Genomic DNA, 27,992 nt, shown 5'->3' with positions numbered 1-27,992 from the left:
TACCCCAGCCCTGGCCTTCCCACACTATTCCCTGTGTCCATGGGTTGTGCATATATGCATATATGTGTTTTTTTTAATCTCTTCCCATCTCCTCTACCTCCCTCCCCACTGAGATTTGTCATTCTGTTCCATGCATCCAAGCCCCTGAGCCTCTTTTGTTCATTGGATTCCACATATAAGTGAGATCATGTGATATTTGTCTTTCTCTGACTGGCTTATTTTGCTTAAATATAATAATCTCCAGGTCCATTCATGCTGTCGCAAAGGGACCTCCTTCTTTTTTACAGCCACAAAGTATTCCATTGAGTAAATATACCACAGCTTCTTTATCCATTCATCTACCAATGGGCACTTAAGTCTGCTTCCAAATCTTAGCATTGTAAATTGTGCTGCTATGAACATAGGGGTGCATATGTCTTTTCTGATTGGTGTTTCGGGTTTCTTAGGATATATTCCTAGAAGTGGGATTACTGGGTCAAATGGCAGTTCAAAGTTTAATTTTTGAGGAAACTCCAGTCTTCCACAGTGGCTGCACCAGTCTGCATTCCCACCAGCAGTGTACAAGGGTTCCTTTTTCTCCGAATCCTCACCAGCACTTGTCATTGTTGCTTTGTTGATGATAGCCATTCTGACAGGTGTGAAATGGTACCGCATTGTCGTTTTGATTTGCATCTCTCAGATGATTAGTGAGTTTGAGCATGTTTTCATATGTCTCTTGGCCATCTGTATGTCCACTTTCAAAAAGTGTCTTTTTAGGTCTTTTGCCCATTTTTTGATTGGATTGTTTATCTTCTTTTGGTTAAGTTGTATGAGTTCCCTATAAATTTTGGACATTAAACCCTTATCGGATATAACATTGGCAAACATGTTCTCCCATGCAGTGGGCTCTCTTGTTTTGTGGACGGTTTCTTTTGCTGTGCAGAAGCTTTTTATTTTGATGTAGTCCCATTTGTTTATTTTCTCCTTAATTTCCATTGTCCTAGGTAGGAGCTGTATTGGTAAAGATATTGCTACAACATATGTCTGATATTTTGCTGCCTATGGCTTCTTCTAAGATTTTTATGGTTTCCTGTCTTACATTTAAGTCCTTTATCCATTTTGAGTTTATTTTTGTGTATGGCGTAAGTTGTTGGTCTAGTTTCATTTTTTGGCATGTATCTGTGCAATTTTCCCAACACCGTTTATTCAAAAGACTGTCTTGACTCCATTGTATGCTATTGCCTCCTTTGTCAAATATTAATTGAGCATAGTGGCTTGGGTTGATTTCTGGGCTGGCTGCAGAAATTTTTAAAGCCAAACATTGTAGCCAATTTTGCTAGTCTTGAGAAGGTGGTGTGGTCAGCGTTTCCAGGCAAAAGCGGAGAAATCAGCTCAGAGCCCTTGTGAAGTCAGACAGGCAGGGGTGGAGTGTAAATTGTTTCCTTGGCTAATTTTTTCCCCCCAAGAAACCGTGGGGAGAAAGGAGAGCTCGGGCAGTCACTAATGCAGTGCTATCTGTTCAGACTTTTTCCCTCCCATCTTTGAGTCTGGCCCACCAGATTTCTGTTTGCAAAAAGGGCCTAATCTAGTTTTTTTTTGTCTGTGCATTGATTTAATAGTATCAAACCCTGAGGCCCGCGTGGTCTGCACCTGGGTTGCCTTTTCCCCTAATGAAGCCAGGGAAGTGGCTTAAGCCCCCGCCAAGCTTCCTATCAAAGCTTCACAATGATTAACTCAGGTCCCCTTGTTAGGAGCAGGCAGAAGAAAATCCCTTAGTCATCAGCATTGTGAAAACCCCGGAATGGTGAATGCTCAATGAAAAGATTACCTTGGGCACCTGAAAAATAATGGAAGAGCTCCACGGAGAACCCATTAAGCCTGTCTACACACGCTAAGTCAGGTGGAGGGCCGGGTAATTAACTGGGACATTCAGGCCAGAGAAACCGTGTTGGACCTTCTGCCCTGAATGAGTCAGCACAGATAATTATTCAAATCCCTCAGACATGTTCCTGGAGAGGCCATTTTAGGTGGTGTCTACACACACACACACACACACACACACACACACACACACACACAGATCAAGACTGGTCAATAGAAGTGGTTTGATAGTGTATGTTTTTAACTGAATAACAGGCATCCTAGGTCCAAAGCTGTCACTTCTTAGCTGTGTGACTTCAAGTCAAGTTGCTTCCTCGCTCTTCACCTCACTTTCTTCAACTGTAAAAAGGGAATGTTACTAGGACACCCCCGTCCTCAGAAGGTTGCTGTGAGGATTAAATACAACAAATGCAATATTCCTGGCTCCTCACCCGGCAAGTCCTCAGCACTCAAGAAGGGTTACTTCCAGATCTTAATTGTTGGCTGGCCACGACTCCGGTGAGTGCTGGAGAGATCGTGCCTTCAGACAGCGTCTAAGGACGGGGCCCGGGGCCGCGGAGCACAGCCTTCACCTGCAGCCACACGAGCAGGCTTCTCCCTGTCGGCTTATCCCGGACCCTCACCCTCGGTCCCTACAGCCGCTCCTGAGCTGCGTCTCCCTTTCTAAATCCCTTTCCCAGCACTGGCTGTCTCCAGCGGTCAGGTGGGAGGGGGGCTCCTGGATACTACTGGAGAAAGGGTAGTCGTCGTCCCACCAGAGGGGATGGTGAGAAAGCAGGGAGTCTCAGGAAATGAAGTCATACTTCTTGCCTCTCCTTCGAGGGTACTGGGGTCCCTGCTTAGATAGGGTACCAGACCGGGTGTCTGGGGCAAACTCTTCCCCCTTCCCCTAACCCCCCATGCCCAGGGCACATAGCTGGGTCCCAGAGAGCAGTAGGTAGTTGTCATTGAATCACAGAGCACACTGGTCTAATGAACGCCCCAGTTCAGCCATCCTGAGGTAGGGACAGAGGGCTTTGCCGTCTGCCCCAGTGCGTCAAGGCCAAGTTCTCCGATGCATTGGGGTGTTCACAGAATTGGCAGAGAGTGTGCCAGGCCAGGAATCCACTCAGACACCTGCTGGTAAGCTGGGGAGTTCCCAGCGTCCTTTTTTTATGGTAAGAAATTGCCTGTGGTCTAGAGGTGGGGACGAGGAGCTACACCAGTGAGCCAGTGTGTCCCCTAATCAGGACAGGGGCAGGTCCATTTTACCGGGCGCCCCGCACTGCTCTGCACGCTTATCTGATCGCCTCATTCAACCCTCTCAGGGTCCCTTGAGTCACATTATTATGGCCCCATTTGCAAAGGAGCCTCAAAGAAACGAACTTGCACCAAGTCACAAGCCAGGAAATGACAAAGCCCGAGTTCCGACCAGCAATCCCGCCCCATCCTCTTAGTCACGCCACTAGCAGGATTTCTTCTAACGTTTTTTAAAAAGAGAGAGAAAATTACACACACACTTTTGAGAATCATGGGTGGGGGAAAATACATGGTGACAAAATTCTATAAAGCAGGTAGTACGTCTTAAGACATATTTTATTCATCAAAGCATCGGCATGTGACGGAAAATAGTTTTGTGTCGATTGTAAGGCCTGCTGTGGATCTGATCTGTGCGCGTGGGTTTCTAACCTTGGCGATCATTTCAAAGGCTCAGGGTGGGTGGGGAGAGGGACAGAGCTGGCTCTTCCTCTCTGTGTAGAGCGCAGCTGGTAAATCCATATTCCTAGGGCTGCGTAAAAGAAATAACGCGTAAAGGTAGCGCTGGGGACATGGGGCAGGAGGGGCTCTAGGGACCAGAGCTCTGACCCTGCTGCTGCCGGTGCCCGCTCTGCTGTGTCTCACCACGTCTGCTGTGAAAACCAGCTGGTGGCAGCTGCCTGCCGCTCAAGGAGATGAGCATGAGAGAACAGGACGCAGCTGTGGAGGGAGCCTCGCACGGAGGGCTGGGCTCGCACCCAGAGCACCCCATGGCCTCGGCCGGAGCTGCCCACAGAGCAGGCCTAGGCATCCAGGGATGGCCCGCACCCGGCTGGACTGAGATGGGTGTCCGCACCTTCTTTGGGGCCCCTGGCATTTCACTCATCATCTGGATGCTGTGCGCCAGAAGGACCGTGGACAACACTCCACCTGCATTGCAGTCCTTGCGTAACTACAGGAAGACTATGGTTGTCTTTGCCTTTAGCCCTTTTCCTGCAAGATGCCTCTGCTTGCCCTCCCTTACACAGACCCTTCCAGACTCCCCTGTACCCTTACCAACACCCTTCTTAAAGCTCAATGCCCAGAACCAAAAATGGCCTACCACATGTTTCTAACAATAATAGGACCACAATTTACTCTGAGCCAGTTTTTCCTGTTGTTATGAGACTGGAGGAAGATCGATAAGACCCCGTGCAAGTCAGCGGTTACCAGAGAAAGAAAAAAAAAGCCTCGGGAACTGAAGGTGGTGTCTGTAGCTGAGCGGATGGCTTTCATTCGTTGCCCAGAGCTTGCTCCGTCTTCCCGAACTGCCTGGAAAGAAGCAGGATGTGACTGGTATCATTCTCCGGATTGGAACGGCATGTTAGTGGTAAATGGAGAGTAGGCGTGTTTAAAGGTTGATCATTTCAGCTGCAGCAAAACTCCTACCAACTGCCAAGCACCAACTCCATGGAGCAAAGGAGGCCATTTCCCACTGAGCCATTATTTTGCCAGCACCTGCTCTGACCACTGATGCTTGAATTCCCTGCCCGATTCTGTCATTGGTGAGGAGATCAGAGTTCCAAAGGGAAAATTGGGGTTCAGGGGTCCTGGCTTCTCCACCTCCTGGCTGAGGTCATTAGCAAATAAATTCTTAAGTTCTGTGGGTTTTTTGTGTTCTCAGTCATAGATCTGACTCACAGCCCCCACTTTACAGGGTGGCTTAAAGAAGAAACTGCACAGCCTCAGCCAGTTACTCAGTGGTTACTGTATCAGCCTACAGACTGAAGGGTCTCGGGTTTGATCCCCGTCAAGAGCGTATATCTTAGTTGCAGGCTCAATCTCTGGCCCAGGTCAGGGTGTGTGCAGGAGGCAACCACTCAATGTGTCTCTCTCACATTGATGTTTCTCTCTCTCTCTCTCTCTCTCTCTCTCTCTCTCTCTCTCTCTCTCTCTCTCTTTCTCTCTCCTCACTCCCTTCCACTCTCTCTAAAAATCAATGGAAAAAATATCCTTGGGTGAGGATTAACAACAAAATGATTTTTTAAAAAGAATCTGCACATAAAAGTGCTTTGCAAAGTGGAAAACATCCTAGAAGTGTTAGATGTTATTTTAAATGGGGGAGACTTGGAAGAAAGGAAAGCTACCTTTTTTCCCAAACTAAAATCTGGAACAGGAATGGAGAGGAATGATTTGGGGTTGTGAATCATTTAATAGAAGTATTATTTGTGCAAAATTGGGAACCCGTTCCTCAAACCTTTTACTGGCCCAGAGCAGTTTGCTTCTCCAGCCAGCTTTGCAGGGGGGCCAGCTTTATATAGAAACACTAGTGTCCCGGTGCACAAATTCGTGCACATTGAAAGAAAGTTGATTAGAAGAACTATTTTAATATCACTGTTCTCCCTTTCTCTATAATAGAAGTTTCAACCAAATTCACAATCGACAATGACAGATCAAAACACACACGTGTGATTGGCGCCAGCAAGAGTTTTATATGTTTTGTGCATGTGCGAGTCAACTTAGCCTTTTATATATATAGAATAAACTTGCTTAATTAGACCTGCTTTCTGATTTAGCTAAACTTTTTCCAGCCCAGGGAAGCACCCCAACTTCTCTTTCAGGTAATTGTCAGGAACACAGCAGTAAATATCAACACAAAGCAGATTATTATTGTAGGTTACAGGGAGAACAAAGGGTAAAATATTTAACTGCAGCAGTGTTTGACTATATTCTGCACAGTGAGAAAACCTGAAGTCATTTTCAAGATCCACCATTTCTTACTTCTCCTCAGTCAGGTCAAGTTTCTAAGCTTTCTAAATCTCTGTTGTCTTGCTAATGAAAAGAAAATAGGCCGAAACCGGTTTGGCTCAGTGGATAGAGCGTCGGCCTGCAGACTGAAGGGTCCCAGGTTCGATTCCGGTCAAGGACATGTACCTTGGTTGCGGGCACATCCCCAGTGGGGGGTGTGCAGGAGGCAGCTGATCGATGTTTCTCTCTCATCGATGTTTCCAACTCTATTCCTCTCTCTTCCTCTCTGTGAAAAATAAATAAAATATATTTAAAAAAGAAAATAGGATTCCACCAAGTCTCCTATCTACCTACTGCAGGACTTCTGTGAGGATCAAATGAGATAAACCATGTGAAAACGCTTCACAGACATTTGGTTAAAGTGTAAAATGTTTGCACCTGGCTATAAAGCAAGTCCTGTTCCTGGGCTGAAGAAACTCCAAGGAGGCTAGTTGCTAGGGAGAGGAAGCTGGGCGTTGCTATGTAACGTCATTACTCGGCACCCACAGCCACCATTTCCAGGCTGGGCTAGGCTGTGATCCGCATTTTATGCCATGGGGTCTCAGCTGCAATTTGGTGGGGTGTCGCTCCTGGGTGGTGGTGGGACCTATGTCCCACTTGGGGGTAAGCCAAGTATTGCTTTGTCAGCACCAGGTCCACAGTGCCATTTCTCTGTAAATAGCCAGTGCATGTCACAGCAGCTCCTGCATTGAGCGTCTGCCCCCTGGTGGTCAGTGCACATCATAGTGACCAGTCGGACAGTCGGACACTTAGTATATTCGTCTTTTATATATATATAGATGTCGGCTTTCAGTAGCTTCTCGATCTGGTCATTCCTTTGCTGTTCCTCAACCATCCTGAAGCCAGAACCGCTCACTAGCCTTCTCTCCTTCCTCCCTGCTACAAATTTTCCCCAAGTGCTCTTTCAAAGACAGGTTCCAAGTGAGTTGCTGGGAAGATAGGCATGAGCGAGACGTGCCAGTCTATGAGAGTCAGACATTACACAAAAGTGCCTGGCCTGCGTGGCCATCAGGGTGGCAAAGGAAAAGTTTGGGGTCCGGGAGAATCCATTAGATGGGGGCCTGCGGATTGTCTTGGGTGCTGGCCGTGGCTCCGGGAGATGGGATGCTTTGCTCTCTCAATGATGAACCAACGTGTGCTCAGCCCTTTAACATTTATGAAGCACTTTCTAATATTTTTCACATGATCAGGCTCTCCACCCTACAAAGTGCACAGTATTAGCACCCTGTTGTAAAAATCTAGAAACCAAGACTAAGGCATAGAAGTGATTATCCCAGGGCCAGCTGCTTCTGTCACATATGGAACTTCTGACTCTAAACCCTAGGCTCCTTCCACCACACATGTTGGCTCATTGGTTTCTTGCCCCTGGGAGGTGACATTTTGCAAAGTAGCTCTGGGAAAAGGGCAGGAGTGAAAATCCTCCCTGGGTACTTTGATATGGGAGGAGGTGTGATTTCTGATATGGATCACAGCCCAGTGTCAAGGGGAAGCCTACCCTAGAGGGGAAAGGACACCCTAACTGCTGGGTGTGCATCGCCGCCTTTGTGGTCGCCCATAATACTGGAAACCCTCTCTGACCCCAAATATAGCCCCGTAGTCTTACCTGTGCCTAGAGGAACACGTGTGACCAAATGCGAGTCAGAATGAGACACATAGAACCTCTGCCGGACTCCCAGAGATGTTATTGCTTAAACCCCACTGTTGATTGGCCCAGGTTTAGCTGAGGAATTTCACATCTTAGCTACCATTTGTTGCACGCTTACTATGTCCCAGGACTTTGTGTGTGTTCACACTTATGGCGACAGCGGAAGTAGGTTCTAGTAGGATCTCCATTTTGGAATGATGCGACTAAGCCTCAGAGAGATGAAGTAACTTGCCCAAGGTCACACAGCTAGCAAGTTGAAAAGGCAGAATTTGAACCTGCTCTGACTCCAAACTCCATGCTCTCCAACACTCTACTCTGCCAGACTACTGTCTCCAAAAACTGAAAATAAATTTCATAGCCACTTCCTGCACTTCCTTCTGGGCTTTCCAGTATTTAAATCCAAGAGACACAACGGCACCCTTGGGACAGTTTTGGAAGGCTCTGGTACCCCTTCTAACACCCACCCGCAGACACCCACTTCCCTCTGGGCTAAGGATGCCCACCCACCACATCCCTCTTCTTGAGGAGAGTTCGTTGAAACTGAGAACTGAAGGATTCAATTCAGACAAACCTGCAGCCAAATTACACAAAGCCAAAGACTGCCCCCGGCCTTAGGTGCTTTTCTAGACTGGGGAGCCCTCCACGCATCAGCGGGGTTTAGCTACAGTCATTTTTGTCCCTTTTAAAGGGAGGGAGGAACATGCAAAGCTACCACCCCAGCTACAGAATCTCAGGAAAACTTCACTCTCTTTCTGTTCCCTTTCTCTCCCTCTCCTCTCCCTCCCTTCCTTCCTTCCTTCTTTCCTCCTCCTTTTTCTCCTCCTCTCTCTGTCTCACACACAACACACACACACACACACACACACACACACACACACACACACACACACACACACACTTTCTCTCTCTCAAGCAATAAATAGCTATGGCTTGGGGGAAAATAGCAAACAGATTTTATTTTTTCGTACCTTCCCATGTTTCCTGGCCAGCTCCAGGTGCCAGCGTATTGTTTTAACTCTGATGGGGATTCAGCATTGAGCTGTGAACAATTAAACGTAAACACCAGCCTCACTCCATCCTCTTCTTTCCTTCTTAGGTGAAGGCAGCTTCCAAGTATGTGGATGTACCTGTGAGTATATGCAAATTGTCTTTGTGGGTTTGGTTGTGTGTTTTTTTCTTTGTTTGTTTGCGGGGGTTTTGTCTTGTTTTGCTTTGCTTTTATGAGAAGTTTGATGGTGCTGTTTTCATGAGTTGCTGCTAAATTGTGTGTTTTCCTGAACTGAATCACCAGTGGGGGGAGGCCAAGAACATTTCCTGGTAAAACTGTATCAGATGAGAAGAGGGTACCGTTTCTTTCATCAGGGAGACGCGTCCTATCTGAGGGTAAACCCAGCTTACTATCATTTTTATTTTCATTAGTTTCTCTGGCATATTTTAGTCTGTGGCCACTCACCTCCCCGCTGCATGCACCCCTTAGAAGTAGAGTCATAACCTAGAAATGTGCACAGGGTGCCGTATTTTTAAAAAACAAATAAATTCTGAATTTGTTCATTTTGGGGTCAATTCTGCAATTGTTTTAAGGAAACCTTACCAAACTGTGTATGATTAGTGCAGACCTCATTAATGAAGAGAGCTCTCAAAGTTCACAGCCGAAGCACTTGAAGGTGCCCAGGATTTACATTTAAATTGAGGTTAAGTACGCACATGGAGGCGAGAGCGTGGGATTACCTGTGATGAACAGGACACGTTGGTAGGCGGACTCTGCCCTGCCTATTAGCAAAATAAAATTGCAGAGATTTCAGTATATTCCAATGAAGGGGAAGGCAAGTGATTCTGCATCTCCGTTTCTAACAAAAGAGGTGGGAGTCTATTATAAAATATTAAATTTAGAGAGCTTATCTCAACAGCCACCAAGGGTCTCATACTGAACGTTTCTCATTCTGAACGTGGTTAAGTGCCCTCCTTGTTCAAATACTTATTTGTTAAAATTTGTGTTTTTCTAAAGGGATTTATATTAACATTTAAATTCATTTCCCCAGGAAGTTGAGTGTGTAATGGTTTATTGGCTTATTTCTCACAGGAAGGCAAAATGGAAAATTGGAATGAATTTGGCATTAGCATATATTTTGTTTGTTTAATGAAAGAATGTACAATCAATAATTGTGCTTTGAATTTATATAATATTTCTCATCGAGGGACCTCAGGCTCCTTCACATAGATAATCCTTACAATGAGGGAGGGAAACGTTAAGCAATTTATTTTCCTAAACTTTCAGTTCACAGGGAGCAAACTATTCACATTCTCTGGGCCTGTTTCTCCATCCTTAAAACAGGGATAATAATACTCAAGACACAGGTTTGCTGTGCAGATTAAATGGCACACGTGTGTGGAATCCTGGGTACCATGCCTGGCCCTCATCAGACATTTCAGCTGCAGGAGCAGGGCACGTGGTGGGGTGGGCGTGTGAGGCCCACAATCCAGTGCAGGAGGGTGGGAGTGGGGGCTGGATTGGCTGACATTAGCTCTGGCCTGCCATGGTCTTCAACAGTAATAGAAACTGGAATTCTAGGCTTGTAACTCAAAGATCTGGTGGCTGAGGTTTGTTTTCTGTCGCCTCAAAGAAGAGGGAAGATCACACCAGCGAGGGTAGAACAGGTGAGGAGTGGGCAAGGCCCAAATACGCAGAGAAATTTGATCGGGCAATTGGTACTAACAACTCAAATTGACATTTGGGGGAGGTCAGAAAAGTCAAAAATTGGCGATTTCCTGTGGTTCAGATTGATGGTAAAGTTGAGGGAAAATGCACAGCAAAAGTGCCCTGCTCTGTAGTCATCCCACGTCCAGGGATGGTTATGCCACAGCCGAAGCCTCGCTGGGCTCTGGGGGAACGAAAGGAATTAGCCGAGTCTCCGCCCTCTAGGGAGGCATTAGAAAAGGAAGCAGCATGTCCCCAAATGTGGCACACTTACCAATCTGATGACAACTGCAGCCAAACCTTTTAAAGCCCCCACTCTGCGCTGGGCACCCTTCTAAGCACTTTACACTTAATCTTGATAACAACCCCACTTTCAAGATGAGGAAACTGAGGCCCAGAGAGGCTCACTTCCTTAGGGTCCCAGCTGCTAAGTGGCGGAGCTGAGATTTCAGCCAGTGCTCCTAACACTGTGCCACCTGCCAGATGGTGTTAGTGAGTGGGCAGATGAACATCTTTATTTGGTTAATTGAGTAATTACTGTACTTGAGTATTGGAAAAACTAAAAATCAAGATTTTACCAATTATTATGGCTTAGAAAAAAAAGATAAACTTTAAAATTAAGTCGATTAAAGTGTGCTTTATAGCAAATACTATTATAGTGATATTGTAAATTATCGTAATAGAGTAACACTAGTATTATAATAATTATATAGCAATAATAGTGTAAGTAATGTTTTAATAAATAATTTTAGAGAAAATAATAGTGTATAGGAGACATATTCTACATGTACATTGTTTACATGTAGTAAATAATAGTAATCATTTACTTCTCAAACCCACCCTACGAGGGGTAATGTTTTCATCCTGATCCACAGCTGAGGAGAGGAGGGAGGTTAGTTGCAGGCCCAGGGTCTCCCTGCCAGTAAGCAGGAGTGTGAACGGTCAGGTGCTCGCCCTTTGACTAAGTGGAGGGAGCCCGCTGGCACTGGCCCCCAAGAAAGAGCCCAACTGTGTGCATTTCTTTCCAACTCTGTCTTCGATGAGGGCACATGAGCAGCAGCAGCTCGGCCATGGAGAGAGTATTTACACCATGGACATTGGCAAGCGCTACAATTCAAGGTCTGTTGTCTGTGTTGTTTTGTTTTGCTGTTTTGAAGAGCCAGTGTACCAGCACACCAGTGGCCATCACCTATTGAATCAGTGGTCCCCAAACCAGAATGTGCAGCAGTCATACGTGGCGAGGATTTGGGTCTTATCTTGCTTTGTTTTTAAATAGAGGTTTCTAGACCCTTGTCTCCAGAGATGCTGACTCAGTAGCTCTGGGGTGGAGCCTGGAAGTCCCTTTCTCAAGCTCTCCACGTGATTCTGATAGGCAGTCCAAGTTTGGGAGCCAGTGGGCTCCATCGGTGATTCTCCACCTTGCCTACGTATTGGAAACACCTGGGGAGCTGTTTACACCCAGTTAGTGCCAGGTTGCTTGCCAAATTAAAACAATCTGGGGTGTGGGGGTCTTGGCACTGGTGTTTTTAAAGCTCCCCAGGTCCTTATCATCTGTAACCAGGCTGAACAACTATTGGATAAAATTATCTCTCAGGTTGTTTCTAGCTCTGAAGACTGAGCTCATTTGCGTGGCTCTCTGAGGTTGGCACGTGGTTTAGTTCTATGTGGGAATTAGTAGTTAGTTACCTTAGAGACTTGTCTCTTAATTATCCACATTAATGGAGAGAGGCATTATTGCCAGTCGTTGAAAACGTGGCATAAATCCCAAAGCATCTCTTTGTCTTAGACGAAGTATTCGAACATGGTATACATAGCAGGTTTGCATTCCCAATTAGGGCTTGCTAAGGGTACTGAAAATCTGAATTTGTTTTCTCAAACTCAGAGGTATCCTGGCAGGAACAAACTAGGATTTAAATGCCTTATTTTTTTCTAAGCCACAGAGTGGATCCTTCACAATGATATCTTCACAATGATTAACTCAATGTATAGAGTTAACTATACAGAGATGAATGTATTTGTTGTTTATTTCATGTCCAAGCCACGTTTAAAATAAGCACTGTAATTGTGGGGTATTAAAACCATTGCCTAGCATTTTCCCCACTGTTTGTAGATAGCAATGTGGTATCAAGCCTAATTTCTCTAATAGCGTCGGTTGTTTAGCCAAGAAAAATTTCCATCTATAATTACAAGTTAGCTTGTTTGTGTGTAAACAGTTTTTATTTTAACCATTTGGTTGGAAATCTACTTAAAATGCATTACACATCCTCCCCTGCCTTTTTAAATAAGGAACTGGCCATACTTCAACGTTTCCCCCGTGACAGAGGATCACCGCTGTGACTGTGGCTCCCAGGGCCCCCGAGGTGTAGGGTAGCTTGCCTCTCCCAGACCCCAGCCGGTGGTGACCCTACATGTGTGGAGCTACAGTCCGGCAGCCTTTTCCCCCACACAGGGCCCCAGCTCTATTATCAACACACCCCTTGCTGGCCACCAATGGGATGGAAAGCAAACTCCTTGGAATTGGTGGAAAGCTGATTAGAAAGGAAGATGGTTGTGAGTGGGGGCCTGAGGACTCTATTAAAAGAAAACTACACATTTTCCAGCAGAGATTTTGTCGTTTTTATTTTAATGGTGGTTTCTCTGAGGCCCTTTTCTTTCTTCTTGGTTCCAAAGTAGATTATAAAGGTAGGTAAGGCTATGAAATAATGTAACATTCGGGGGCTCGATGTTTATATAGTAATATATGGCTTTTAAAGCACGTTAACATACTTTATCTTAGCTGATAATCATAATAATGTTTAAGGTAAGTAGGGAGCTTTTAATCCCATTTTACAGATGGTATAACTAAGGCCTGGAGAAATTTAAGTGATTTTCACAAGTTTTCATTTGTGGGGGGATCCAATAAAAAGCCAGGTATAGTAAGTCCTCACTTAATGTCATCAATAGGTTCTTGGAAACTGTGACTTCAAGTAAAATGACAACTAACAAACCCAATTTTAGCATGGCTAATGGACATAAACAAGAGTTAAGTTCCGGGGCCATCTTGTCAACGTTATAACAGAAAGACATGGAAGGAAACAACGTTAGTGGAGGAGGACCTGCTGTAGAGTGACCAAGAGCTTTGGAAAGGAGGTGGGAGGGACTTATTTATTCATGGATTTGTTCATTCAGCAAATATTTACCGAGCACCTACTGTGTGCCAGGCATCAATCTATGTGCTGAGGATACAGTAGAAAATAGAGCAAATAAAGTCCCTGTAGTCATGGATTTTATGGTCTAGTTGTCCAAGACAGGCAAAAGACAATAACTAAATCCATAGTACAATGTCAGATATTGGTAAGTGCTACGAAGAAAAATTAAACACAGTCAAGAAATAGAGAATTATGGAGTTTTTTAACTACCTGGGGAGATGAATCATCCTGTGAGGGGTTTTTTTAATCAAAGTTTTTAAAACTTAAATGCCCCTTTGAGGATAGCAAATGTGGCGAAAATACCAATTACTGTAGATAGCCGTTTCTATCATCGAGGGTCACTCATCGGTCTGCAGGCTTTGGCTTTGGCTTTGGGTCTCAGCTCTACTGTGGCTGCGTGTGTCCTGGAAAAGGCCATGTCTGCCACTAGCAGCCCCAGGGAAAATGGAAACAGTAATAATAAGTGTCTCAGGTCCCCCAGGTAGGGGTCCCTATCCCCACGGAGATGCCTTTTGATGCTGCCAAAGGGAGAGGAGGACAGAGGTGCCTTGAGAAGGGAGAGCTATCACTTCCATCTCATTGGAGAACCTCTATTGCTGCCGATCATAAAACCGCCGCAATTATAGGCCCGTCACAGAGCCTGCTCAATCCAGTCCATGAAAATTGCTTGAAAGTCTAACAGTTGACTGCTGTGGCTTTGGGTTGTCTTCATTGTTTTTCAAATTAATACCTTGTCATTGTTTCAGCAGGTGTTAAGAAATGTTACTAGCATCCCAGGGGCCAAGCATTGGCCCTTTGCTTGATAATTGTTTGCTTTGTATTTGAAAAATATACAGTCCTACTGTTTCCAAACCTTCCTCATTTTCACCCTGGAAATTACACAGACGTGTTAACTAACTTCAATTTGCAGTGCTTGACAGTCCCGTCTTGTAGAGAAATGATACTTTGTGATCTAAGGTAAATCACAGTAATGAAAGCTAATCTTTTTAGTTATTAGCAAACATACATATCTACTGTGGGAATTTAAGGGGTTTGTGGCAGCTCTCCTAATGACCCATATTACAGTGTTTTAATAGGTTTCTTTGGAGATAACTTTGATTACGACATGTCAAGCAGTGTGCATTCTGAATTGTTGTTTTTTTTTTTCTTACAATAAATCATTTCCTATACTGTATGAACCACCTGCTTACCTTTCCAGAAAATCTAATTTATTTAAAAATCAAATCCTTCGCCCCTGCCCCCCCCCCTTTTTTTTTTTTAATCCTTGGACTATAAGCTGCACCCAGGAGCAAAGACAAATGGTTGAATGTCTCCTGAGTAAACTGCTGAGGAAATACTACATACTCCGGTTAAATTACCCCCAAAATGTGACTTGGATGTGTGGAAGGGGTATAGATTGAACTCTAATTTCTTTACTTAGCACTTTCTTAAGGTTTTTAAAAGGAAAGGGGGCCAGGAAGGCTGTCACCTTTCTGATGTTACAGTAAGGAGAGAACATGGAAGACAGAGTACATGTGGGTATTTTTTAAAGGGGAAGAGGGTTCAATCCAAAGAAAAGCCAGACAATGTCTCTGGGTTACCCAGTGAATGTTTATTCATTAGAGTATCTTTGCCAGAAAAATATTAATGGTAGAAAAATATGTATAAAACCCTGTAATCCCGACTCCCTTCTTAGCCAGGTTTGATTTCCAGAAAATGCAGAAGGCTCAAATACCCATTCTGACCAGTCCGGGCTGTGAACAGCTGTGACATACACCACGGAGAGCTTGGAACTCCCGCAAGGCAGTGGGGAGTGGGAGGGTGTGGGGGGAGGAGAGGGAGGAAGATGCAGGGGTGAATTCCCTTTTCATGTTTTCCTGTTTCTTTGCAGAAACCCGGGATGGACGTGGCCGATGCCTACGTGACTTTCGTCCGCCACTCTCAGGATGTCCTTCGTGATAAGGTCAATGAGGAGATGTACATAGAAAGGTTATTTGATGTAAGTAAATGCCTTCTCCTCCTTGCAGACCAAGGAGGAGACCCTCCAAAATGTGACAAAATAAGAGACAGGAGGATAAGTCACATTTTGAGAACATGGATTGGTCCCAATTCAAACAAAATCTTTTCCCCTCCCTCTGCCTTAGGCTCTTATCTGTCGTGTGTCTGTTCTGAGGCCACCCTGGTGTGGCGTGTCTCAGCCCCAATCTGTGTGACACGTGGGACGGCGCACAGCCTCTCGGCAAGCAGGCTCGGTCCTGCGGGACGCTTGGGGGCAGCTTTCTCTAACTGGCAAAGACCTTTGCTGGTCATGGCTCTCCTCCTTGCAGTCTGGCCTTGCTTTAGGGAATATTCTCGTGGGGAGGCTGAGCCAGCTCCCCTCCTGGGGGCGGACCCTCCCGGACACCAGCTGTGGTGTGCAGAGGTGCCTGACCGTGGCATTGTTACCGCTTCAAAAAGGATTCCGTTTCTGGGAGACCAGAGATCCTTCCTTAGCCCTGGGTTAGAGCTGCTCGGTCAGTTGCCGTCCTAAGCCCAGGTGCCCCCTGCCCACCCTCCCACTGGAAAATTTGGGACCAAGTGCACGCGCATCAGGCTGCCGACCCAGACTGAACTTCAGGCCCACGGATTTCCCACGGCTCACGGTGGCCGAGCGCTCTCCCTCCCACCGTGACTGTGCCTGCACTCCCAAAGCAAGCCACTGAGCCAAAAGGAAAAAGGAATCTGCTTTGGTCTCAAATCGCCCACCTCTTTCAGGCCAAAGCAGACGGGACGGGGCTATCTGATTAAGCCAGATATTTTGCTGCGAGTTTCCACGGAATTTGCCAGTGTAGACCTGGCCAGAGTGCAGGGACGCTGACGCCCTTGTCTCGTGTGGCTCTAACCGTGCCGCCTACTTCTGTCTCGTGCAGCGTGAGCTCCTCCTGTCCAGGTTCCTGTATTTTTGGTGCCAGCCCGAACATTAATGTTTGGTCTACAATGGGATCCGTGTTTCTATATTTTCCTGTGACTGTGTTCAGTTTGCATTGCGTTTGTGTGTATGTGTGTTTTTGTTCCGCAGCTCAGTGAGCTCATTGTTGGCACCGCTGAGGGTACGGCAGCTCCTGACTTCTATCTGCCTTGTCTTCCAGCTCATTTGCTTTCCTCGTGCGCTGAAAAGGCCCCTTTCTTTTTTTTCTTTCCCGATCGTCCGCTTTCTGTGCTCAGTATCGCTCCTTCCTCCGCATCTCCTTTCTCCGAGCAACCCTTCTTACTTTTAATTCCCACCCGTCCCCTCTCGGGTTAAAATGGAACTTATCTCTCATGTCAACTGTTTTATCACATTATACCAAGTGGCATGAATCAGAATCAAATAATCTTCCTGTGTACATCTTCTAGCATGACCCGCACCCACTGAGAATGCCTCATACCTGCACTGAGCTCTCGGCGGGCCCTCCCCCTGCCTGCATGCGGCCTTTATGACAGTCCCGAGCCCAGAATGCCCGGGGGGGACGGTCACCCACCCCATAGGCATTGAAAACAGGCAGGCAGCACCCTCGGGTCTGCAGTTAGGCGTGTGGACATGCTGCCCGTCTCCACTGAATTAAATGCCAAACCACCCATTTTCCAGAAGCCTGTGGATTGTTCTTTTCAATGCCTAGGTTGCCTTTTCCCCCCTTTGATCAGTATCTTCTGATTCTCAGTTTTGTGTGGCCTTTGCGTGCGTGTGCGTGCGTGTTCCTGTGTGAGCGTGTAGGCGAATAACCTCCTGCTCTCGAAAACTTTAAAACAACGGGCGCTGAATTGGACGTTTAATCTGCAGTTTCACCTGCCGCTCCATTAACAAATAACCCACGCTGCCCTCTCTGTTTTTTTAATTAGAAGGGCAAGGGGACATTTGTCTAAGGTAGCCCTCTCTGAGGCAGCCGGGCAAATTGTCCTCTTCTGTGACCTTTTTAAAGGGAGAGTGCGGCTGAATTATTTGCAACGTAAGAGTCCAGGCGTGGCTCGCACAGATGGCAAAAGCAGACTCGTCCGACTACTGAAGAACGCAGGCACACTCAAGCCCTCGGGCCTTTCGTGTGAATTAATAATGAAAAGAAAAATGAATAATGAAAAACAAAAAATGAATGTGTTTTTCAGAAAGCAAGTTATGTTTAAGGTGATGCAAAAATTTGCCAATATCCCGGTCCCTTGTTGAATTACACCCTGAGCAGCACGAAGTGGCCTCGGCGACGTGGTGAGAACCCCCACCATTGAGTCTTGGGTTGTCCCGGTTGTGTTTTCCTGAGGGTATCTTAGCTCCAGCCCCCTGAGGATCGGATTTTCCAGACTTCGGCATTACAACCATTCCCCGAACATCGGTAGCTTGTTTAGAGACAAATTCCTTTGCCATTTACTTCCTTACCTTTCAAAATAACCTGCTCCCCTAGCTCCCAGGACATTGGCGCCAGGCAGCCTCCCTGAGGAAGCGCAGAAAAGTTACTGACTCTGTCATGGATTTGAAACATTTGTCGTTTGAAAAACCCAGAGTTGCTCAAGAAGCTTCATTACCATGCCGTCTCGGTAATTTAATTCAGTCCTTACTGTTTTTCTGTAATCTAGCAGCAAAACATCAGATTACCAACATGTTTGATTATTTTCGGCTTCTGTTTCCTCAAGCATGGTGTTTATCTCTTTGCATATACGCGCTGCAGGGCCCTGGTGTCCACCGAGCTGAACCAGGGGACAGGGATAGGAAGGCAGAGGTCTGTGAAACCTGCCACCCTAAATTTCCTGCAGCAGCGACCTGGCCTTCCCACGCATTCCTCTATGGCAGGGGTCCTGGGGCAGGTTGTGAAACAATTGGCAGAAATCTATGGAGAAAAACGTCGATCTGAGAGGTTTCTCTTCCAAATTGTTGCCTTTTGACAAATGGCAAAAATGAATAATAGAGAATTAGCATTTTGAATGAGGGGGGAAATCTATATCTCTGGGGTTGTTTGCTATTTGGGGGCTGTTGGTTCTGACTGTTGTGGCATTCTCTGGTGGTTCGCTCCTGCTGGCATCTGTCATTTCCAGGCACGTTCTCGGGGACCCTGTTGTGTGTTTAGCTGTGTTTCTAAGTCTTGGTTTTATTTACCTGAGAAGTCCTTTACGTTCTTGCTATTTAGTATGATCCCCCTTTCTGTTGTTTCGAGAGTGCCTTGTAGGGAAGGCTGGGTGGCATTGGTGTGGGTGCATATCTGGGAATATTTGGACTAATAGCTGGTCATTGAATGCGTGCATCTTCCGTGTCAGCTAGGCCTTCATTTCACTGCTCTCTCGGAGCTGGTTTTCTCTCTGCCTCGTCATGTTCTTTTGGCTGGAATTGGGTGCTTGTGGGGGATTATCGGCATAGCATTTGGGGCTCTATATTTGATGTTCTGCATTTTTATCTATTTTATTATGTAACTTAAGAACAGCTTTCTAAATTCATCTTCACCGATTTTTATTTTTTTTAAACAGGCATTCTCTAGATTTATTGGAGAAATATGTTCAGACATAACGTTGCCTAACCAGGTCTTTTGAATGCAGTGAAAGATTGCCTGTGTGTTAATATAATTGATTTACAGAGGCCTATAAAATGCCATCAACTTTTTTGGCAATGCCCCTAACTGGTCCAAAATTAAGTGCTGATTGGAAAAGAGCCCTCATACGGCTTCGCATAGTATTTCAGATTCGCAGCTATACATTTTCATCTGAGTTTTGTCTTTTTATTCTCTCTCGCTCTAAAAAATGACATGCAATTGTAAACTGGTTTCGGTTACTGCAAAGTAACAGTTTACAGAATTTTGAAACAAAGGCAAGAGAATGTGTACAATAGCAATGAATTTAAATTTTATTAAAGATACTGAATTTTTAAAAGAGAATCAGATTGCTGTCAGACTCAAGTGGAAGCCTGGCCTCCTTGAAAATTATTGCTGACTTTTAAAGAAAATATAAGACATGAATACAAAATAATCTCCATCTTCCTAAAGCAGCAAATGAGAAGGATCGCACAGCCCAAGAAATAAGTCAAAGGCAGCGATTTAAATGCTTGAGTGTCCATAAATCATGCAGATGGCTCTCCCCCTCCTCTGGTGATTAATTCAACATCTTCCCCAAAACATGCTCTTTGAAATTAGAGATCAGATCATCAAGAGAAGCACCTAAGATTTCAAGGTCTAAACAAAAATTAATTTCTTTTCTTTCCTCCTTGTACTTCTTGAAGACACAGACTGAGAAGAAAATCAGGATTAAAAAGAGATTTTAATGCTTAGGGCGAATTCATCTGCTTAAACCTCCCAGGCTCGGAGATGAGTGATTAAAAGCCACCCGCACTTGGACTGGGTCCACACTGGGTAACGCGCACCCGCACTGGCGCGTGCACCCGGCCGGGAACATTTGCCTGGAGATGATATGTGGATTATATAGGTCAATTATACGCTTAATCTGCCTTCTGGAGGATTAGGTTTCCGCAGATTGACTCTGCGTTGGGCTTCTCCGTGGCGGCTATCAGATCAGGGAGGGGCGCGCTTCCTCGCCCGGGCAGTTCCCGGCGGGGCCCTGGTCCTTTGCCTTGCGCAGATTTCCGCTTGCTGTTCCATTTTCAAATCGTAGATGTGTCCACTTTAGGTGTCAGCACAATCATTGAGTGTGACTATCTCCTTTGAAAGGGGCAATTTGAAAAATGAAACCTCTGCCTGTTAAGATCTACAGGGTGGGGCAAAAGGAGGCTTATAGTTGCAAGTACCCCAAACAGAGTTCATTCTTGTATTATTATTTATTCATTATTGTATTATTTTCCAGCCTACCGACTGTAAGCCTACTTTTGCCCCACCCTGGATTTGCTGCGTTCGTGTGTGAAACCACAGATGACCTTGTTTTAATAACCTTACTAAATCACAGACGTGCTGTCCATGTGAGTAGGAGTCAGTCTGCTTGAGGGAGGGAGTACGGAGGAGCAGGCCACAGGAGAACGTGTTATTATGTAAAGTCTGTAAGGTGTCCACCCACTGTCCGGGTGAGGGAAACCACTTCCAAAAGTGCGAAGCGGGGAGCGGTGCACAGGGCTCAGCAGTCACAGGCTGCAGCTCCAGGGGCTGACTAAACAGAAGCCAGGCCTATGGCCCCCTGGACACGGAGAGGGTGCGCTGTCTCCCCTGGAAGCAATCAGCAGGTTTGACTGCCCCAAGTGGGGACTCTGGGTAGTGACCCTGGGCCCCGCTTCTGGAGCCTCCAGACTTCTCCCCTGATCCTTACAAGCTGGGCGACCTGGGACAAGGTGTTTAGTCTCTGAGCCTCGGCTTCTCCACCAGATGGTCATAAGCAAAACCTCCTCCCGGAGCTGACCGGGGTGAGATGCTGTGCGCAGCTGCAGCCCCGGGCCCTGGGGAAGCCTCTGGTAAGTGTCAGCACCACCACCATCAGCACCATTTCATCATCACCGTCACGGAGGCGGGTGCTTTTCTCAGACATCTTTTTCTTGTGAAACAAAACTCCATACCCGCTCTAAGGTGCTGTACGAGTCTTGCTGTCACTTTCAGACAGTAACCCCCAGTTGGCTTAGAATTGCTTGGCAGAGGGGCCTGGTGGTCGTTTTTACCTGTGGTAACACACAGCTCCCAAACAGGCAGGATAGCCGTGGTCAGGACCGGGGCTGGGAATCCTGATTTTGCCATGCTGAGTTGTCTAACTTCCGGTAAACTATGCAGCCTCTCTGAGCCTCAGTTTCCCCATCTGTAAAGAAATTGAGTCATAATGAAATATTCAGCAAGTCTTTCATTATCATCATCATCATCTCATAGAGCTGTTCATTCCTTCAATAGATGTTAAAATGACCTAGGCCCACCCCCTAAACTAAACAATTCTGATTTATTTGCATTGGCAATAAATTTATTGCATTGGCAAATAAATCAGAATTGACCTTTTGAATGTGAGGAGTCTGGGGGAGAGGAAGAAAGGGAGAAGAGGTTAATAATACCTCTTATTATTACAGATGCAATATACATACATTGTAGACATTCAGAAAATACTGCTAAGCAAAAATAAGAAAATGTTATATTCCCAGCACCCAGAGATTATTACTTGAGTGTTTATTCATTTGGATCTTGTTCTGCGTGCTTATATACATTATGTACTTTTTACTAAAATAAGTAAGGAAAAAATTGCTTTTTTAAGTTAGTGATCTTCATTTTCCTTGTCAACAAATGTTCATCTAATACACTATCCATATTCAAAATTTTCCACTTGTCCCAAAATATTCTTTTTTTTTTTTTAACCCTCATCCGAGGACATGCTTACAGAAAGGAAGAGAGAGAGAGAAACATCAATTGGTTGCCTTACGTCCGTGCCCCCACAGGATAGAACCCCAACCGGGAATCGAACCGGCAGCCTTTCGGTGCACAGGGCAGTGCTCAACCAACTGAGCCCCTCTGGCCAGGCCCCACAGTGTTCTTTACAGCGGCTTTGAGCCAACGCGGATCCAGTGCAGGCCCCACACGGCATCTGGTGGTGACGCACTTCACATTTCTTTCTTCCAGCACTGGCCCTTTTTTCCTGAGCCTGACTTGTTAAACGGACCCGCGCCAATTGTTCTGCAGACTGGAGGAGTTTATTACTATCTAAACATAGAACTGATCTGAAGAGGGAAAAAAAAAAAAAAACCTAGCTGAATTCAACCAAGTAGTGTTTTTAGACATAATTAGTAACTCAGCATAATCCAACCAGGGTTTTTTAAAGCTGTCCTTTGTGTGTAAGGAGAATTTCTGAAGCTCGTTTAAAAAAAAGAAAACAAAGACAAAGACAAAGACAATAAATCCACAGAGGCCAGAGCACAGGTTGGCCAGGTGAAGACCTGCAGGGGTTTTACTTCGTGAGTTAAGGAACAGATCTCTGAGCTCGATAGGTAAATCTGAGGTCCACGGTCACGGTCCAGTATTTCCTGTGTCACTGTAACGGCTTTGGTGAAATCTTGGACCAGTAACTTTGACATGGACCCCCTCCCCCCAGGTCATTCGGGAGGTTCCTTTGTTAATTCTGCTAGGATTTTCCTGCGGTTATCAATCTGAAATGACACCCTTCAAGCCAGTCTGAAGCTGAGCTTGCAATTCTCTTCAGATCAAATTTTAATTGAACTATAGCCTCGCCCTTATCATCCTCAATTACCAGCTGGAGAGCACGCCCTTCCCTCTGCTAGGACTGCCTTTGGAACCTGCGTAATTGTGTACATTGGGACCGGAAAACAGGTCCAACACGGACCAGGAAAGGCAGCTGGGGGAAGAGAGGCCACTGATTTTCCACTGACGATTGAATTCCAAAGTGAATTCTGGGAGTTCAGCCATGTCCGGGGTCGAGCACTAGAGCTGTCGTTTCCTGAGAATCGTGTGGAGACTGGACACAGAGTCAGAGGGCGTGAGCAGTGGGAGGAAAGAGAAGGCCTGGCCTGGCCGCTCTCGCCTGGCTTTGTTACACTGGAAGATATCTGTCTGTAATAATATATATTACACATATTTAGCCAAAAGGGCAACACTAAGAGAAGTTTCTGATCTTGGTCACGACAGAAAGCAAGCTGTTATCAGGGTGAGAGAGTTGGAAAGAAGTTCCATATCCCCCCTCCCCCATGCCTTGTAACAGTGAATCTCACATTCAAACGTGAATCCTCTCTCGCCCCATGGCCTTCACAATAACACGTAAATAATAACAATGAATTACTTTGCTTTTGGAGTTGTTAGATATAGAACACATTTTTATTCCACATGGACATTGGAATGTTTTTCTCCCAGGCCTGGGCTGTGGGAGGTTTCAGCGATCCTATGTGCAGAGAAGATAAGGGTCATTCATCGTATTGGATTATTTGGATTGTGTCCAATGGGTTATTGCGATCCAAAGGGAATTGTTTGTTTTTGTTAGCATCCTCCTTACAGGTGTACACTTCAGTGGCATGGCTTTAAGTAGTTCTTTTCTAATCCAGCTTCTTCCCCCTACAGCCAGTCATAGAAATAGGTCTTGTTTACTTTGGGGCAAACCTTATGTAAAACCAGTCTTGCAATTTCTCTGGAGCCGTGTGCAATGCTAAGTGTCTTTACCGGAACAGCTCTCTGCGTTCCAGGAGACATTTGGTGGTACAGTCAATTTCTTTTCTTTTTCAAAGGAGAATGTTCCAATATTCATCCTAAGAAGCCAGACTGATTGCTCTGTTATGTTAAGGTCACAGTATCCTTGCTAACATGACCCATAGGATACTTTTGTGTCTTAGAAAAGGTGTTTTCCCCTGTGGCAGACTTACAGCATGGAGGCAGTAAGGGACACCCTTACACCACACATGTGCACACATGCATGCACACAAACATAGTCAAGTTGCATTTTGTAGAACAAATATCACATTGTGTTGCAAGATACAAGATATAGTAAATTCTCAAATACTTCCCATGAATTAACCAAGTAACTGTTTCTCTCCCTGCTCGGCTATGTAGAGGCTACTTCCTAAAGATTTCACTGTCTAAGCATACCTAGACTCATAGTCACTTGCTGTAATATTTTTTAATGAATGAATCTAAGACATCATCTAGGTTCTTATTATTCAAAGTGTGATCCAGGGACGCTCAGCATCAGTCTCACCAGGGAGTTTGTATGAGGTGCAGAATCCAAGCCCTAACCCCAGTCCAGATGATTCTAAATCTGCATTTTAACAAGATCCTCTGTTGAGTCAAGTGAACATTAAAGTTTGAGAAATACTGGGTAAGATCAGTGACTAGATAAGATCACCACTCACAAGAAACAAGGTTTACATTGTAACCCAGTATGTGTATGTACACACCCCCCCACACACATGAAACAAAAGTTTCTGAAATGATATTTACACTATGCTACACTCTGTCTAGTCCCGTGGTCGGCAAACTGCGGCTCGCGAGCCACATGCGGCTCTTTGGCCCTTTGAGTGTGGCTCTTCCACAAAATACCACGTCCTGGGCAAGTCTATTTTGAAGAAGTGACGTTAGAAGAAGTTTAAATTTAAAAGATTTGGCTCACAAAAGAAATTTCAATCGTTGTCCTGTTGATATTTGGCTCTGTTGACTAATGAGTTCGCCAACCACTGGTCTAGTCCATCTTCGAAAAGATTGGTGGTGACCAATCAAATGATTCCACACGCACTGATAGGCCACCACCTTGCACCAATTCTCACCCTTGGCCTCATTGACCTTTGACCCAGGTGGTTCTTTGCTGTGGGTTCCAGCTTGTGGATGGGAGCTTGTGGAGCAGCATCCCTGGCTCATACCCTCTAGATGCCAGGAGCATCTCCCTCTCAGTTTTAACAACCAAAAATGCCTCCAGACATGGTCAACCCAGAAGCTCGCTCGGGAGCTGTGCCAGGCTCCGAAGTAGACTGTGTTGGGGAGCTTGGTGCAATGGCTGGAAAAGCTTGTGAGACATCCCGACTCCTTCCCCTCCCCCGTCTCTCCCCTGAATAGTCCCACTCCGAGCCCAGGGAAGGACCGGGCAGCACGTTAGATGAGCAGTATGGATGCCCGCTTGCCTCCCTCAATTGCTTTGCTTTGTATAATTCCACCTGGACCTTGGTTGATTTTTTGTTTGTTTGTTTGTTTGTTTTTTACTTATTTTTGTGTGTCCAAAAACCTGCAAAGAAAGCTCACATTGAATACTTCATTCATTCCAAATTCCCAATGCAGGGGAGAAACGGGTTGATTGAAAATCCGGTTAATGGAGTCCAGTGATTTGCCTGCAGTGTGGATATTCCCACGTTGGAAGGCGTGCGATGATAGTGTCACTTGCCATATTGGGCGCCTTGACTGCCTTTGGCAGATTTTTCACTCTGACCATCCCTGGACTAATGCCAGTTACACCAGCAACCCCCCAGGTCTGGCCCAGGATGGGGATATTATTAATTACCAGATCTGCATGCCAATTGGGATACAACAGGCCCTCTCATTTTTTGTGTAAAAAAAATTTTGGAAAGAATGAATAATATGTCAAATAAGCTAAGTTCATTTCATGAGCTTTCTTATAAAATTCTCTAACTCAGTGTTTAAGGAGGAGAAATAGCATTCCCTTTTGTTCAGAAAAGTCGTTATTCGGCCTAGGAAACCATCCTGTTTGAGAGAAAGCGCCGTGCTTGGGTGCCTCGCTGGCTGTGGGAGCACCGGGCCAGTGTTCCTCACCAGAGGGGATTTGGCCCCACCGGACACATTTCTGGTGTCACAGGTGGGAAGGTGCTGTGCGAGGCGAGTGAGGAGGCCAGGGAGGCTGTAAGCATCCTGCCATGCACAGGAAGGACCCACGGCCAGGAGTGGCCCGGCTCCACGGGTCCATAGGGAGGAGTTAAAAATCCTGTCTTGAATGGTCTGGGCCCTTTGAGAGGGTCATTTTCCCACCCAGGGGCTCCAATGAGTGTCTCTGAAGAAGACGCTACTTGGCAGATAGCTCAGAAATTAATATCAAAAATCCTTTTGATAAGCTTCATCCAAACCACCGTTTTAGGGTCTAAAAGATGAAAACCAAGGAGTTAACACCTTGAACTTAACACTCGCCCATGTGTGTTCCCACGGAGCTGCAGTGCTTCAGTGAAACTCCAATCGTGTCCGTTGAAGCAGTGGTCGGCAAACTGCGGCTCTCCAGCCACATACGGCTCGCGAGCCGCGGTTTGCCGCTCTGTTGACTAATGAGTTTGCCGACCACTGACCTAGACTCTCCATTCCAATAATTACAGGTTGTTGTTGTTCCTTGTGATTAAGCCCCTATGGATCACAGCAGCCCTAGCTGGTTTGGCTCAGTGGATAGAGCGTCGGCCTGTGGACTGAAGGATCCCAGTTTTGAGTCCGGCCAAGGGCATATACCCAGATTGCAGCTTGATTCCCAGTGGGGGGTGCAGGGGGGAGGTGTGCAGGAGGCAGCCAAACAATGATTCTCTTTCATCATTGATGTTTCTCTCTCTCTCTCCCTCTCCCTTCCTCTCTGAAATCAATAAAAATATTTTTTTAAAAAACATTTTAAAAAATAAGGATCACAGCAGCTCTTCTACTGGAAAGTGACCCTGGAAGCGTTTAAGGAACTGGCCCCCTTACAGCGAACAGACAGTAAGAGCATAGACAGTGGAGTGAGGCACGCTCGCGTCTCATTTCTGGGTCTGCCACTCGCTAGCTGGGTGACTTTGGGTAACTTACTTATCAAGCCTTAATTTCCTCCTCTGTAAAATGGGGATAAAAGCATGACCTGGCTATTTGGATTAGGAGGACTGAATGAGGCCATGCCTATAAATCATAAACCACAATGGTTGCCTCATAGAAGTTACTCCACAAATGCTTCTCCTTTCATCTCCGTCACTGGTAGTAATAATATAAAAATCAGCTGACACCCTTACCTAATATCAAGATAAGCTTTGCAGAGAAGAAGAAAAGTGGTGATACGTTCCAGGGATTCTCAGAGCCAGAGATGAATTGGTCAGAGGTCATGATAATAAGTAGCAAAGAGTCCAGTTGTATGCAGGGTCCCTAAAAGAAATTTGTTTTAAAGTAGAGGAAGAACCCAGAGCGATTGGAGCCCCAGAGGGCACAGCTCCCTGGTTGGATGCACAGATGTCTAGGATTTGGAAAAGAGAAAGCAGGAGGGTTCTATGCTCAGGCACTAAGCAGAGAGTGTCCCTGGCCCACCAACACACGTTTCAAGAGCCTTAGCGGAGCGTCCCTTTGGAGAGGTCCTTTTAGAATTGAGACGAGGGATGATTTCACCCAGGCTGTGATGACACCAATTGAGGCATCCGGATATTTGCTTTGTTGGCATTGGCTGCTCCATAGCCCTAAGGGCTAAGTTCTCTTTATGTTAATACTAGAGGCCCAGTGCACAAAATTCGTGCACGGAGGGGGGATGTCCCTCAGCCCAGCCTGTACCCTATCCAATCTGGGACCCCTGGAGGGATGTCCGACTGCCCGTTTAGGCCTGATCCGGGATCAGGCCTAAATGGGCAGTCGGACATCCCTCTCACAATCCAGGACTGCTGGCTCCCAACTGCTTGCCTGCCTGCCTTCCTGATTGCCCCTAACCGCTTCTGCCTGCCAGCCTGATCACCCCCTAACCACTCTGCTGCCAGCTTGTTTGCCCCCAACTTCCCTCCTCTGCCAGCCTGGTCACCCCTAACTGCCCTCTCCTGCAGGGTTGATCACCTCCAACTGCCCTCCCTTGCAGGCCTGGTCCCTCTCAACTGCCCTCCCTTGCAGGCCTGGTCCTTCTCAACTGCCCTCCCTTGCAGGCCGGGTGCCTCCCAACTGCCCTCTCCTGCTGGCCATCTTATGGTGGCCATCTTGTGTCCACATGGGGGCAGGATCTTTGACCACATGGGGGCAGCTATATTGTGTGTTGCAGTGATGATCAATCTGCATATTACTCTTTTATTAGATAGGATAGAGGCCTGGTACAGGGGTGGGGGCCAGCTGGTTTGCCCTGAAGGGTGTCCCTGATCAGGGTGGGGTTCCCTTGGGGCATGGGGCAGCCTGAGCGAGGGGCCTGTGGTGGTTTGCAGGCCAGCCACGCCCCTTGGCAACCCAAGCAGAGGCCCTGGTATCTGGAATTTATTTTCCTTCTACAATTGAAACTTTGTAGCATGGAGCGGAGC

General features: G+C 46.2%; 1 protein-coding gene across 17 annotated transcripts in view; it reads left to right on the top strand.

Moving 5' to 3' along the window:
• Positions 1 to 27,992, top strand: part of CADPS (calcium dependent secretion activator) — a gene marked incomplete at both ends in the record, with an annotated part of 452,199 nt that overhangs the window by 400,207 nt on the left and 24,000 nt on the right. For all 17 annotated transcript variants that reach the window (XM_079794579.1, XM_079794578.1, XM_079794572.1 and 14 more), the window contains 2 exons: positions 8,625 to 8,657; positions 15,282 to 15,389. In XM_079794579.1, the coding sequence (XP_079650705.1) occupies positions 8,625 to 8,657; positions 15,282 to 15,389 (141 nt within the window). The remainder of the gene's footprint in view (positions 1 to 8,624; positions 8,658 to 15,281; positions 15,390 to 27,992) is intronic.

This window comes from Cnephaeus nilssonii (assembly GCF_951640355.1).
Source record: "Cnephaeus nilssonii genome assembly, chromosome: 17".
In the NCBI taxonomy this organism is placed as follows: domain Eukaryota; kingdom Metazoa; phylum Chordata; class Mammalia; order Chiroptera; family Vespertilionidae; genus Cnephaeus; species Cnephaeus nilssonii.
The sequence above is the reverse complement of the archived record's forward strand: the minus strand, read 5'-3'. Positions and strand labels throughout refer to the sequence as shown.